This window comes from Tenrec ecaudatus, chromosome 14, assembly GCF_050624435.1.
Source record: "Tenrec ecaudatus isolate mTenEca1 chromosome 14, mTenEca1.hap1, whole genome shotgun sequence".
NCBI classification, from domain to species: domain Eukaryota; kingdom Metazoa; phylum Chordata; class Mammalia; order Afrosoricida; family Tenrecidae; genus Tenrec; species Tenrec ecaudatus.
In genome coordinates this window covers 125,958,729-125,974,180 of record NC_134543.1, presented here as the reverse complement: position 1 = coordinate 125,974,180, position 15,452 = coordinate 125,958,729, and the positions used below count along the sequence as shown (strand labels likewise).

Here is a 15,452-nt window from a genome sequence, read left to right as displayed (position 1 = left end):
CATATCCCATGCCAGCTTATAGACAACCTCTTACTAATGGCTTTTTTTTAGTCACAACGCAAGCACTAGCAAGCTTGCTAACAAAAACATGCTATCACTGTGTCCTAAGCATTATCTGGATAATTTGAGGGTCACAGGATTATATATAAAATGGTCCCACTGGAAAGAAGATTAAATGTTGATGGAGGATATTGACAGAAGATAGCCAGAATAATAAAGAAATCCATTTAGGAAGCAGGTATGGTGAGACTTTGCTCACATATTCTGGATATGTTATCAGGAACATGATGGAGAACATAATGCTTGACAGAGAATCAGCTAAAAAGAGGAAGACGCTCCACGAGATGGATGGACACACAGTGGTCACACCGATTGTGAGGCTAGCGCAGGGCCCGGCAGCGTTTCTTTCTGGTGTGCTCGGGGACCCTGTGAACTGGAGGAAGTGTGAAAGCACCTAGCGGAAACCACTTTGGAGGAGGCAATCTAGTCCTTATTTATTTTCCTTCTCTACTCCTTTCTTCATCATCTTCTTCTTTTCACCTTTTTACATACTCAGATATCGCTGCCCTTACAACATTATTAACCTCTGCCATAATTTTTAGAAAAATTTGTTTAATCAGCTGGTGGTTCAAAGTTAAACTCCCAAGTGAAAGTAAAATTGTCTTAGTCCTTTTCTAATTTCAAAGACCTATTGGCCTCTTGGTCCTGTTCTTATTTTTTTAATTAACCATTTTATTGGGGGCTCATACAACTCTTATCAGAATCCATACAGACATCCACTGTGTCCAGCACATTTGCACATTTGGTGCCATCGTCATTCTCAAAACATTTTCTTTCTACTTGAGCCCTTGGAATCAGCAACTCATTTTGTCCCCTCCCTCCCCACTCCCCCCTCACAAACCCTTGATAATTTACACTGTCCAACATCTCCCTTTACCCACTTTTCGGTTGTTCGTACCCCAGGGAGGTGGCTATATGTAGATCCTTGTGATTGTTTCCCCCTTTCTGCCCAACCGTACCCTCCTGGTATCGCCGCTCTCACCACTGGTCCTAAAGGGACCATCTGTCTTAGATTCCCTGTGTTTTCAGTTCCTATCTGTACCAGTGTACATCTTCTGGTCTAGCCGGATTAGTAAGGTAGAATTGGAATCATGATAGTGGTGGGGAGGAAGCATTAAAAAACTAGAGTAGTGTTGTATGTTTCATCGGTGCTATACTGCACCTGACTGGCTTGGTCTCGTTCTTTTGGCTCTTGACTACTTCTATATTGGCTGCTGTTTCAGACTCAAAAATGACATCCCTCCCGCTCCACTCTCATCAACTCCTAACCATTTTTCAAGACTGAATCTTTGACCCCTGCTCTGTGACACCTTCCCTAGCCCCTCCAGTCAAGGTTAGGCACCCATTTTTACCACTCCCAAAGTACCCTATTCTCAGTTGTGATCTTGGATGTATAGAGAAACTGACCACGAAGCACTTTGAACTTAGCTGAATTGGAACCTGGGGCAGGAACACTGCAGCATTTATTCCTCAGACCAACGAAAACATCAGTACGATGAATGAGTTCACTTCACTTTCTTGCAAGTCTTCATGCCTTCAAAGTGGCCAGAATTATCAGGTCACTTGGAATGCTCCCCCAGGTCACATCTGTTGCGACTGGAGGGAGACTTGAGCGAGGGCTCAGTAAGAAAAGAATGGCAGGCTGCAGCATCTGTTCCAGCCACTTGCCCTCTACCTTCCATCTGGAACATGAGGTGACACTTGACTCTTTGCTTGCCCAGGGCTGTTCCAACGTGAAGAAGATGGATTACAATATTAAGAGAGTTAACAGGGAGCACTCTGCTACTATGCTGTGATTAAACTAGTGGGTTTTTGTTTCCATCCCTCCTTCCCCCCAGTGTTCATGAACCATACTTACCTGCCTGCTGATTGTTTAAAGATTTATCTAACATGTGCCAAGTTGCTTTCTGAATTCCTCAGTGGTCTGCTTAATTCATTAGGCTCTGAAAATCGACTACTTGATAGTTGTATTAGAAAAGCACTCCTACTAGAATCTTACCAGTGCTTTTGTGGGGAACATACACTTCTGCCTTGTGACTGGAGCATATCATCTGTCAGCGTTTTTGGCACTCTCTGGTAATCACCATTAAGTTCCTACGCAGACCATGTTTTAGCAAACCTTTAAAGAAATCTGTTAAGTTCCTATCAAAGTAATTACCTGGAACCTTTATATGGGTGACCCAGCAGAATTGGGGTTCATGGTGGAGGGATGATGCCTATGAAATTTGAACAAAAATTATTCAGAAAAATCAATTGTGCTACCCTTCCTTGTGCATTTAAAATTTATTGAATTCGTTTTGTTATGTGTATGAGGGCTTTAGTATTTTGAGGTAAACACTACATTCCAAATAGAAAATCCAAGTGCAATTCTGTTGAGTTGTATTTATTCATGTATTTACTACTTATTCTACTCTTAGAGCCCTGGTGGCCCTGTGGTTAAAGTGCTCAGCTTCCAACCAAAAGGTTGGCAGTTTGAACCTACCTGCCCTTCTGTTGGAGAAAGCTGTGGCAGCCTACTTCTGTAACGATTTGTGGTTTGGAAACCCTCTGCAAAACCCTGGTGGCATAGGAGTTATACATTAGGCTGCACTCTGCAAAGTCTGCAGTTTGAAACCACCAGCCGCTCCAAGGGAGAAAGATGGGGCTTTCTACTCCTGTGCAGAGTCACAGTCTCAGACACTGGCTGGGGCAGCTCTACTCTGTCCCTATAGGGACACCATGAGTCGGCATTGACTTGATGCCTGTGAGTGAGTGACGGAGCAGTTCTCCTGTGTCCTGTAGGGGAGCTTTGAGTCAGAATGGCCTCCACAGCATGTATGTCTTTTTCGTTTCTTCTGTTTTTGTTTTAGATGCTAGTGCTAGAGTAGAAATCCATCCTCCTATCTTGGGGTTTCTTTCTTGGTTCCAGTTAGTACTAACACACTTGCAAAGGCTCAATTTCTGTGACTCAGAACTGTGAGATTAGTCCTCTGCTTTTGCCTTTGTTCACCTACTCTTCCCCCACCAAACAAAGTGAAGCTCATGGTAGCAATGTGTGTCCCGTGATATGCCAGCTCCCATAAGGCATGTGAACAAGATTCTTGTAAAACAGTATTCATTGTAGGGCAAAGTGATCCTGGTTCCTTAATTCTGGGGCTGTTTTTGTTAATTAAGTCAGCCTTTTGAGTAGATTCATATGTTGAACTGGTTAATATTGCAAAAGGGCAGTTTTTTCTATCCAAGAAATGAGAGGGATTCTGTGTGTTCTTTAAAACAACAGCACCATCTCCTATTTGTCTTGACCCCTGTCTTATTTAGGGAGGGGTCTTGTTTTGTCTCCTATTTGTATGACGATGCATTGTTTTTATATCATTATTCTCTGAGTTTTAAAGGCTGTGCTTTCTTATTTCCCTTTCACTATTTCCTATGAGATTTTATCTAGGTTATCTGTAATCTCTGCTTTCTTGGAGTGAATGTGTTTAATGTTGCTACCTCAATGCAGTCCCCAAGTTATATATAATCTCCCAATCGCTCAAAAATACTTCAGGACATTTTGGTTGTGTGGGAGATGCCACTGCCATTGGTGGGACCAGAACCAAGTTTGACTTGGGAGTAAAAGCACCTTCATCTTTTGAAAAGCAAGAGCAAAGTGCGAGCATTGGCAGGGTCATTGTACCCATACAGTGCTTCTTCAGCCCTGACTTTTAGAAGATAGTCATCACCAACACATACTTGCTTCTTACACTGAAATACTAGCATGGGCATTGTCTTCATCATAATCTATGTATAATTTGTTCTCATCTACTTCACAGGTATTTGGTTTTTAAAAAAGAATGAAAGCAGACTAATTATTAGGCAATAATATGATCAGATTACAAAAAGTTGCTGGTGGGTCTATTTCAGTTCTCATCCTGATATGCATTTAAAAAAATCTCTGCTTAGAGTAGTTACTGTTCATAATGTATTGTGGAATCTTTTTAGGTAACAGCTTGGATGATAAAGAAGCCATTATCTTTAATTTGGTGTGTTTAACTCAAGTTGAATCTGTGACACATTGAAAACTAGTACTAGTTATAATGTTGTGCACCTCACTGCAACTTGATATATGTGTGAGCCATATGTCCAGCACTGCTTAAAAGAATACATTAATGAAAAATAGAAATGCCGTTTCATAGTATCCAGGGGAAAATATATAAGCTAGCATGTGTATATTTATCCTATGGCTGAAGGAAATAGAATGAACATGTTGGAAATCTTTCAGAAGAAATGTCAGCATCTCTTTAATCCCCATATTTCTATGTAGTTTAGGAAGGAAATCTCCTTAGTGATTTATTTCCAAAGTAGATGAGAAATTACAAAAAGACCCCAGTTTCTGGTGTGCCATGTATCAACAACTGAAATCTAGTAATGCATGTCTGCTTTGCCTAGCCTTCCTACCCATTCTCATGATCTCATAATTACTTACAGGAAGTACTTGTTTACCATGTGTCTAGTTTACATTGCATTACATTATCCCAAGTCTGATGAAAGGATTCCACCCATTTTGTCTTCAGCAGTTGTGTCAGGAGCGTGAGCGTCATAGAATGCCAGGTTGTTAGAACAAAGTGTTCTTGCATTGAGGAAGACATGAGCAGAGGCCCAAAGTCCATCCACTTCCTCAATATATTGCCATATAAATATATGTATATAGGCCAATGCCTGTATTCTTATGAATTAATGTATTAACATATATACACATCTATGCTTATACCTCTATCCATATCTTTGTTTCCTAGATCATTCCTGTTTCCTTCACCTTAATCCTGCTCCACTATATGCTCACTCTTCTTTTGCCTCTTAGTAATTCCTCTCAGCTCCAAAATCCCTAATTTAAAAGATATTAAGCAATATTTCTTGTAACAGAGAGTGAAATGTATGATTTCTCACTTAAATGAAGCCCAAGTGATACCTCATTCCTGTACAGTAAACTGGGATCAAAGAGGAGAGGAGGGCTTTCTTAGTGGGCCAATGTCTGTAGCTGTCACCATATGCACTGGTCACCTATGTGCACTCATGAAAATTCCTGGCACAGAATGGAACTTGTGTGGGCATTATTCTATAAAGATAGTTTTAATAAATGATAGCTGCCTCACTGAAAAAGCTCTTTTCACGGAATACATATTTTTGGTAGTAGCTAAGATGTTTTAAACAGACAAGGCTTTTAAAACAAGCTTTGAAATAACTTCTTTCCTAAGGTATTGAGTCCAATTGTTCTGATCTGCAAGAACTTCTGCAGGAGACAGGGATATCACAGTTTTCAGAATCCTCACACTATATTAATCACAAACAAGGTAAACAAAACCACTGCCATGGAATTGATTCCAACTCACAGCTCTCCCTAAATAGGACAGGGGTGAACTAACCCTGTGGGTCTCCAAGACTGTAACTCTATACATCAAGGCAAAGTGTCCCCCTTATTTCTACCCTCAGTGTTTCCCAGCGAGGTTATATGTCAGAATCTCCTGTGGAGCTAACTGCTAGAAATTACAGCATAGAAATTTTAGTTCATCAGATCTGAGATAAAGTCACTGTATCTGCTTCTAAAAAGATTTAGAGGTGCTTTCTAATGCACACGTGCGATTTCATACCCCTGCCAGTTTACACCTGAATTAGTAATACACATGCTCCCTTAACATGGAGGGTCATTTGGATTGGTTCTGTGTTGCTTTGCAAAGAGGAATCCTAAAAAGTAGCTAAAGGGGAAAAAAATCTGAGCCATAGTCACAATATTGGCTTTTATAATAAACCCAAATCAGAGAAAACCAAACTCGCTGCCATCGAGTTGATTCTAGCTCATAGTACCTCTATAGAAAGGTAGACTTGTCCCGATAGGTTTCTGAGACTAAATTGTTAAGGCAGTAGAAAAGCCTGTCTCCTGTTAAAGGAGCCAATATAAACATTTTCTTCTACAGATGAAAAAGCTAACCTGGAAAGATATTGTCAGAGTTTGTGGCAGAACCAAATAGAAGATACAGTACACTGATTTGCGCTCTTTCCACAGGAGTGTCGTAGATTGAACTCATCTCCTGGATATACTTTAAAGTTACATAGTGGTGTAAACATTGTCTTGAGCATCCTCTAGCCTGTCAGGGCATTCCTCACTTCTTTGAAGTTTCCAGGCAAGAGTTATGAGTGGCTATGTAATTAGAATTTACAGATAACACCCAGAATGCTTTTTTGACTTCTGTGTAAACTTGGAGTATCCTGGCAAGAGATGGCTGGACTGGTACTGAATATCATCAAGAACAGGAAGATCATTTGTCTCATTTAGACAAATCCTTAAGAATTGGCACCAAATGTAAGAGATCTTGCCAATATTATACGCATAAGAAGGCCTGACTTTTTGCTTGTACTTGAAAAGGAGAATATTATGCCCATATTTGTCAGCCAAATAAAGGAATAATTTTCCTATTAATTAGGATTAGGTTTAAATGGGAAGAAAAAGAATCCAAATTAACAGGAACTTACTCAAGATAGAGATTGTTTTTGTTCTCTTGGGGTAAAGACGTCCAGAGGAACTGAAATCAGCCATGGGTCTGATTGGGTCACAGCCAGCAGTGGCTCAGCTCTTTCTCTCATCCTGCTCAGGCCATTGGAGTCAGGTCCTTTGCAAGATTGTTTTCAGAACCACCCACCCCACACAGTCTGCTTCCATCGCATTGGTCATTCTCATTGTTAAAGGAAGACCAGAAAGCTATGTAGTTGGACATGTTGCTATTCACAACAATTGTAGGTTGTGTTATTAGGGGAGAGTGGATACTGGGCAGATAACCAACAGCTGCTGCCATTACCTGCTTTCAGATCTTATTCACATAAAAACTATTATATAGGGCATAAATTCGATAGATTCCCAAACTGCAGCCACCATGTATCTGATTAATAAAAGCAATAAATCTCTAAAGTGCTCTGTTACGGAATTCTCAGCAGGACTCATTGGGAACAGCTGTTAGGGTCTGTATATTTTAAACAAACTGACAAATGGGTTTCTCAAAACATCAAGGGGAAAAAAATTTCAAGAACATCAAGGGGAGAATAAAAAAAGCACTTCAGATTAAAACCTGTTTCCTTTTAGAGATAGGGAGAAATAAAGCAATTACAGGCACAATTCAGAGAATATTTGGCTTTTTGAGCTCAAAGAAAACTATATACTATACTAGATATTATTATATTACTATATCCGATGATATTAAGTAAAATGAATATATTTTAAAAGAGGTACTCAAGTTGTTGAGTACATGAACTAGATATATACATTACATATCCATGAGTCATTCCCTGAACTAGACATATACGTCATCTATCCATGAGTGTATTACTAGATAGAAAAGGCACTACTGGGAAAGGAACATGGACATGTTGAGTTAAATACTTACTCAGTCTGAATCCCTCCCATCGAATGAGAAAATAGAGTTTTGTTGTCGAAAAACACTTGGAAGAAGTAAGCATACGTAATTATCGTCCATGGTATCCATGGTGTAGGATGTAAGTATTCCTGGGAGACCAGATAATGCAAAACAGAAAAAAGAGTTCTGTAGCCTTATTTGTATAGTTTACATGGCACTGTTTAACACGTAATAACTGAGTGACTCCTATGTACAGTACACTTCAAGGGAAGACATTATTCATTAGTTGTTGCCACATAGGTGAGAAAGTCCAGATTTGGTCACTTATACCTATGGATTTCCAATCTGCTAGAAAACCTAGTATTGTGAGTTTTCTGTGTTTTGTTCCCCATGTCATCATTACTTATCAGCAATCAGAGCTGAGTGTCTGTTGGTTTTTCCAGCTGATAGAAGAGAGGAGAGTGCAGAGACTTCCTGTGAGAAGAGCGCCAGTTGGGCTGGCCTGGGGCCAGGCTGCACCCTCTGACCTCACCCCTTCAATCTGAGATATGCCATGTGGGCAACAGTTGCAAACTGCTCCATGTGGCCTGGAGAGTACTAATGGACCTAGCCAGAGCAACTAGATCTATTAGCCTGGCCTTTGAACCTTTCACGATCCTGCAATTTGGGCATCTGTTGGGGAAGAATAATTTACACTCTGATCCAGTAATGGGCCAGGGACCATTCTCTGCTGATAGTGCAGTAGAAATGCCTTCGGCACTCTGATATTAAATAGCTGCTTATTTGAACATAATGTGAGATGACTTAGCCTTTCCCACCCATTATGAAGTACCATTGAAGCACTTGGGCTTAGTTTAAGTTCTCTAGGAGGGATTATGAAAGGAAACGAAAATCTCACAAATTGTACATTGATCTGCTCACTGCGAATGCACTTGTCTCATATTTTGGTTTTTGTGTCTCCCACTCTACACCCCACTTCTGCTTTCAGGTGAAGGCCTCCCCCAAGTGTATTACTTTGGACCATGTGGGAAATACAATGCCATGGTTCTGGAACTTCTTGGCCCTAGCTTGGAGGATTTGTTTGACCTCTGTGATCGAACCTTTACTTTAAAGACGGTGTTAATGATAGCCATTCAATTGGTAAGTTGAATAGGCAGCTTTCCCCGTCATCTTCCTGTTCAAGGGCTTGTCAGCGCTCTAGAAAGCTGGCTGGAACAAAAAGGGTTAACCCAGAGAGTCACGCTGTGTTGGCAGCTTGCTCTATTTTAGGAATTTGCACCTTGAAGCAATACCCTGCTCTTAGTTAAAGTGGAAGCATATAATTTTAGATTAGGGAGAAAGTATGATTAGGTGAAGTTGTACAATGCAAGTAATTTCGGTCATGTTTTATTTATAGGCTTTAAACATGTAGCTGTAAGGTTTTGCTATTGTTCTCCTTCTCCCCTTAATGTTCCATCGAAGAAGTTGTGTGACCAAGCATCTGCCGTTGTTCTCTGACCTCCAGGTCTCCCACAGTCCAGCACAGCTAGAGGCAGCTCCCTCAGTGTCCACCAACTTACACACCAATACTAGTGTAAGGAGCAGCTGAGATGGGTCTTTTGAAAAGTTTGTCACCAAAAAAAAGTTTGCCAGCCTCTCAGGAGCAGGATGCAAATGCACCTTTATTTGTGTGAAGTAATAATGGTCTCACCCACTGTCCAGTGAAAATTTGGAAACATTAGGAAATTACCTCTGACCTTTGAGTCCAAAGGTCTCAACTTTTTAAACTTAAAAAAAAAAACTTTTAACTGTCCAAGCTTCCCTGCCTATACTAAGCCAGAAAGCTTCATATAATTTGAAATAATTATATGATTATTATTTAAGGGTGTACTTATTTTAGCATAAAACCGTAGTCCTACCTCTGCTGCTAACTATGTGAGGCCAATATTAACCTCTCTAGGTCACACGTGCCAGATTCCTATAACAAAGAGCTGGGTTGTGAAGTTCTGTCTAAAAAGAGGAAAGTGTAAGCAGAAGTGGATGTGAGACAGTGGTGTATGAGACAGTGGTGCCCCTGCTTCAAAGGTCATTAACATATACCTGGGGAATATGACTTGCCTTTCGAAAGCTTACCTTCTGAAGGAATATTAAGACAACCAATTCTGTCTGTCATTTGCACGTTGTGACATTTTGAGGTAAAATTGTGTTATCAGTTAGCCGAATTGTACCTCCTCCCTGCCTTTTGCTAAGCTGGTTATTATGTGTTCATTTGTGTCAAGAAATATTTTTGACTTACAAATCAGTAAAATGACACTAGGTGATGAAAAAAAGATGATTTAAATTTTTTCATTTCAGTAATTAAAACCTTGGGTTGAGAAAAGAAAATGTTGTGATATACTTTTCCAATATACTTTTAAGAGTATAACTTATCTTTTTTCTCTCTCAGCTTTCTCGAATGGAATATGTACACTCAAAGAATCTTATTTACCGAGATGTCAAGCCAGAGAACTTCCTGATTGGCCGACAAGGCAATAAGAAAGAACATGTTATACACATTATAGACTTTGGACTGGCCAAGGAATACATTGACCCTGAAACCAAAAAGCATATACCTTATAGGGAACACAAAAGTTTAACTGGAACGGCAAGATATATGTCTATCAACACTCATCTTGGCAAAGGTGTGTTCATTTTCTGCTCTGTGATTGGGGCAGATCATTAAAACCACTTTTTATTCCAATCAAAATTTTACCCCCAGTGTGCATTAGCACTGGTGAGTCTTGCTCCTTCACAAGGTAAGTGATTTTTAAATTTGAGAAAATAAGATGGTAAGTTGATGACTTTCATAAAGACACCTGTTATACCTTAAGAATTCCAAATTCTTTATCTTTCCAAGGGCTAGTTTCTAGTTTAAAGTCTCCGCACATTAAGGTGGTGTTATTTTAATGAGTTTTGTAATCGCTTGGTATTTTTAGACCCATGAGCCTATCTGTATGTGACAGTTCTGAAAAGGACATGAGAGTGGTGCAGGGTGTCTGCTTTCAGGATCAGAGTGATCACCTTCCCATTCGGATTACGCTCTGATGGAAACAGCTAACATATTGTTTGGTAGTTGAAATTAGAGTGAGTACACTGGTATCCTTACCGCTTTTCTTAAATAAAATGCATTTGATCCCAAAATCTGGCATGTGATGCATATAAATCTAACATACCTTTCTGATTGGTTGAAAGCAAGACTTAGTAGTGTTGTCTCGGTTGATTCTTTGATGATAACAATGTCCTGTTTGAAGAATAAGTGAATCAAACACATGTGGAATGTGCAAAGAAGCGAGGTGAGAGAGCTGATTCTGGTGTTTGTTATTTTATTGTTAACATACTTTGATGGAGTAAATTATCCTTTTTAGACTGCTTTAGAATTTCAAAGCAAGGAGATGATTACATAGAGAAGGACCTCAAACTAGGGCCCGCGGGCCACATTTATCCAGCCCGCCGGGTGATTTTGCCCCGTTTTTTTAACATCAAAATAAGATATGTGCAAGGCCCCTGTACCTTTTCCTCCTTGGCATTTCTAACCCCTAGCCCAGGTGCCAGGGACCAGAGGCGCCGTGAAGGGCCTGTCCGATCCTGCAGCTCCCCACAGCGGGACAGGAGGCTCTGGTCAGCAGGGGGACCAGGACAGCGACTTTAACGCCCAGGATGGAGGTGGAATGGCTGTCCTCTAGGCACTTCCGGCATTGAAATCTGGTTTCCGGAAGCCAGGAAGGCGTCCCCATGACAACCCAGGATGGCTCTTTGAGATCCATGCCTTAGAGCGCGAAACAGCCCTGATTCGGACTGCAGGCCCCCTCTTCTGTGTGGGTGCTCGAGGCAGGAGCTGTTTTCTGGAAAACTCTGGAATGCGCCCCTGGAGCCCAAGAGGGCAGGAGGAAGATGCTCCAGACCAGTAACTACAGCCTGGTGCTCCTGCAGTTCCTACTGCTGACCTCTGACCTCTTTGGCAATTCCTTCTCGGAGCTCCGAACAGCTGCCGTCCTCCAGCAGGTCCTCGTCACCCTCCAGGGCGCTGCACTTCCCTTCAGCAGCATCATCCTCTGCCTCATGTTCTTCAACACCATCGTCTTCCAGGCGGGGCTGGGCAGCCTCCTGTTCCACAAGTTCAAAGGCGCCATCCTCCTGACAGTGGAGTACTTCGCCCCCAGCATGTCCCTTCGCATCTGGGTGATGAACTTACTGCTGGAAAACTCCGACCTCTTCGTCTGGCCCGATGGCCTGCAAACACTGTGTCTCAGAGACTAGCGGCCGCCTGTACTGTGACTCGTACTAGCGGACGGCCGTGCGCCTGGGGGAGCCGCGCTTCCACCTGGACTCGCTCTGGCTGCACCAGGAGTTCCTGCAAGGTCGAGGTGACCTCTTCAGACCCCTGGGAGGCGCCCGCCCTTCCGTATGCTGCTCCCCATCGCAGGTTGGCCCATGTGGTCAGCATTCCTGAAGGAAGAGCCTCCCCTCTTGGACATTCAAGTGTTCAAGTCCCTCCTGCCCACCTCAGCCCTGTTCCCCACCCTCTCCTGCTCCACCCCTTCATCTTCTTCTCAGAACCTCCGACTTCGGGGAGCTCCGTGCCTGTACTTTAGTGTGCGTGGCACAGGGGAACCTCCCGGCCTGCTTTCCATGCACCACGTACTCTTGGCTGAACGGGCCCAGAGGGAGGCTCCTGTGGGCTCCTGGGCGCCTGACTGCCCACACCTCCGACTCTTAGATTTGATACCCAAGATACTAAACGCCCCCCCACATTTTCTAAATAGGGAATAAATGAATTTTCCCCCCAACAAAACAAAATATGTGCAGTGTGCATAGGAATTTGTTCATAGTTTTTTGAAACTGTAGTTTGGCCCTCCAACAGGTCTGAGGGACAGTGAACTGGCCCCCTATTTAAAAAGTTTGGACCCCTGGCATTGAGTGTCTAAATCAGCCACTCGTATTTTCATATGAGTAAACCAAGGCTCAAAGTAGGTTACTTAGCTATCCATGGTTAATTTCACATAAATTAAATTAATGGAAAATCGGGGGCAATGCTTAGAGTTAGGTCCCGTTTCTTCTCCCCCCCCCCCCCCATTAATCTATATTCTACAGCTGTGTTTTTCAGGATTTGAGAGGTTACTTTGTTACTTATTCTGGTGGATTTGATTCTTTAAAAAGCTCATTTTATAATTTTATAAATGGCCTTACTGTGACTGACAAGTCAGGTATTTTTCGGGGAGCTAGCCGATCAGTGTGATAATATGGAAAGTTTCGCCCTCTAGTGCTCAACGCCATTATTTGTCCCAAGAGTTTTTTTATTACCAAGAGGCTCATTACAGGAAGTGGATGTGAAAAATGGTGGGGTGGCGTGGCGGTGGTGATGAGTAGGTGTGACACAGTGAGAAACTGCAGGGTGTAGTTTCGCTTTCTGCCCTGCTTTGTGGGAGGCCTCAACGCCCCCTGCTTGCTCTTTCTATTTTCATTTGTTCATCTCCCAGTTCTCATCCCAAACTGTTTTTGTCTAATGGCTCCACACCCCTGTCAATTATATGTAGTAGTTTACTGCAGTCTTTAGGCAAGCCCTGTGGACGGAAGCTTCCAGTAGCCTTGCTGTTGTGTTTCATTCTTTTAAGGATTATTTCAATCGATGTGCGCCAACTCCGTTTTGTGTTATTTATATCTGCCGGGGCTGCCCTGCTGCGTCTTCCACCACCATCCCCACCCGCCTTTCACCTTTTCAAAGATCTCTTTGAAACTGCTTGTTTGAAGGTTGCCCCCTTTTCTTTCTGCATCTGCTCTGTAGAGTTCAATTCACCGTTTTGCACACAAATGCCCCATACTTGGAGGCAGCAGGTGGGCCTCTGCCCTGTGAGTTGGCTAGGCAGCGTTCCTGAATGCCTGTCTCCTGCACATCACTTGCTGCCAGAGCCCGCACAGTCACGCTCTAGCTAGCTGCTACTCTTGCCTGGGTAACACCTTTGGATCAATCCTGGAAATCGATTCCAAAAAAGAAACATAAAATGTCTGAGATGGGCCGTAATTGGCAAATTAGAAACTGAGGCATGCTCTAATTGTATTCAGTCCGACAACCAAAGGATGTAGGGTGTTTTCTGAGATGAAATTGCCCTTTTATTAATACTCTGCTGGTCTTTGCCATCTTTAGCTTCCCAGTTAAAGAGAATGCAAAACACATACAAACAAAAAACCAGCAACTTGTTTTATAGAGGCGAGGCTCACAGGAAACAGGAGCCCAGTTTCATTTAAATATGTCCTTAAGATGGTTTTGGACATGATGCAAGCAGACTGGAAGCTAAAGGATTCTGCATTACGGTTTGCCTGTGTGAAAACGAATTTTAAGTGTTAATTTTTCTCCTGACTAAAAAGCACTAAGTGTGTATGGTGGGCAGTCTGCAGGCCTAGCCAGAAGGGACGGTTTCAACTTAGCTGCTTAACCTGCTGCTTATTTCCCGTGGCAGTAACCAAAGGGTGAATAGAGCCTGACTACTGGAAATCACATTTCATTCAAATTGCCTCCTTTGGGAGATTGAAGTCATAGCATTGGGGTTTGGGGGTGGGTTTTAGGATTTGCGCTTTTCACTTGATCTTTATTTGCCAGGCCAGATCTAGGCAAAGAACGTACATATTATTGTAGGTTTGGGCCTGAAGTCCTATCCCTGGTTTGTAGATGTACAAAGGATGCATAAACAGAGCCTTTCTGAAGGGATTACTTAGTTCTGAACCCCTTTGTGCTTTAATAACTGCAAACAAAATGTGTGATCTGTCTTCCCTTTTAGAGCAAAGCCGGCGGGACGATTTGGAAGCCCTAGGCCATATGTTCATGTATTTCCTTCGAGGCAGCCTACCCTGGCAAGGACTCAAGGTATCCTTGAAAGTGCTCCTTGGAGGGCTTTGTTTCAACGCTCAGTGGCTGATGGAGGGGCTGCTGACCTGCTGCCTCTGCACAGCACAGTTGGCTCCAGGGGCAGGAAGGAGGAACTTGGTACACTGTAAATGCTCACCTGGGCTCTAGAAGCTCTCTCTTGCTGGTATTTTGTCTCCTTCCTCTTCTTAATCCTGCTTTGCTTTGAGGAGGTTTTCAACCGTCTTTTCCCTCACTGCCCTGCCATCTCTCCTCACCCCCTGCCCCCAAGCCTCTGCAGGACTCCTTCTCTCAATGTTCCTCCCCCACTGCCAGCATGTAGCAGAAGGAGTGTTCCCAGTGTGTCAGGGAATTTCTGGAACAAATTGTTGACAGCAGCTGCTACACATTTACCAGCAAGGCAGGCTGGGGGTGTCTCCAAGGGGAACTGGGAAATATTTGTTCATCCTGTGCAAGCTAAAGGCCCACCTGAAATAAAATGAAAATCCAGGCTTGACACTATTGTTCAAGTGTATTAGTACATAAATGCCTATTCAGACAATAGCCATTCCCTGTGAAGCATATGTAAGATTTAAGTAGCCTTCCTTAGGTAGGTGTAACTACAGGTCCTTCGTGTCAAAAATTAACTACTAATTTTTATAATTATAAATATTATTATTATTCTGTGCTCAGGCTGCTAGACTAGGAAGTGGTAAGCTTCTACCTGAAGGAGGTAAAAGTGAGACTCAATTTTGAGCTGTGAATTATGCTAATATAGAAAGAAATGTAATCAGTTGCTTGGGGTGCTTCTATGTTCTCTCCCTCCATAAAGGCAAAATGTTTCATTTTTGCAGTGCTTTTTAGGACATTTGTCTTGAAAATAAGCTTCTGCCCTTTCCATCTGGGTGGATTTTTATTTCCTTCCCTTAAATCCTTTCCTAACACTGCCTCCATGGTCTTTAGCTTCTCATTGGCATGGACAGCTATCAAATATAGATTTATACCCTACTTATTCATTATAGAGACAAATAAGTCGCTATTATTATTTGGTTACAATTTTCTTCTTTTTTTATGGTTCATTTTACACAGACCATTTTAGTGGTAGTTCTAGATATAACATTTTTCCAGTTTACTTGAGAACAGTATTCTGAAGCTGAGCACAGCCTGCTAGGTAG

The 15,452-nt window shown here is 42.3% G+C and overlaps 2 protein-coding genes across 8 annotated transcripts in view; both read left to right on the top strand.

Moving 5' to 3' along the window:
* Nucleotides 1-15,452, top strand: part of CSNK1G1 (casein kinase 1 gamma 1) — a 193,603-nt gene that overhangs the window by 140,983 nt on the left and 37,168 nt on the right. For all 7 annotated transcript variants that reach the window (XM_075531485.1, XM_075531483.1, XM_075531482.1 and 4 more), the window contains 3 exons: nucleotides 8,410-8,561; nucleotides 9,847-10,081; nucleotides 14,213-14,298. In XM_075531485.1, coding sequence (XP_075387600.1) covers nucleotides 8,410-8,561; nucleotides 9,847-10,081; nucleotides 14,213-14,298 — 473 coding nt within the window. The remainder of the gene's footprint in view (nucleotides 1-8,409; nucleotides 8,562-9,846; nucleotides 10,082-14,212; nucleotides 14,299-15,452) is intronic.
* On the top strand, nucleotides 11,331-11,766 carry LOC142426291 (transmembrane protein 138-like). Its single transcript, XM_075531796.1, has one exon. The coding sequence runs from the start codon at nucleotides 11,331-11,333 to the stop codon at nucleotides 11,694-11,696; it is 366 nt and encodes a 121-aa protein (XP_075387911.1). The 3' UTR covers nucleotides 11,697-11,766.

Coding starts and splice junctions, on each gene's coding strand:
- LOC142426291 (XM_075531796.1), top strand. CDS start 11,331: ATGCTCCAGACCAGTAACTACAGCCTGGTGCTCCTGCAGTTCCTACTG.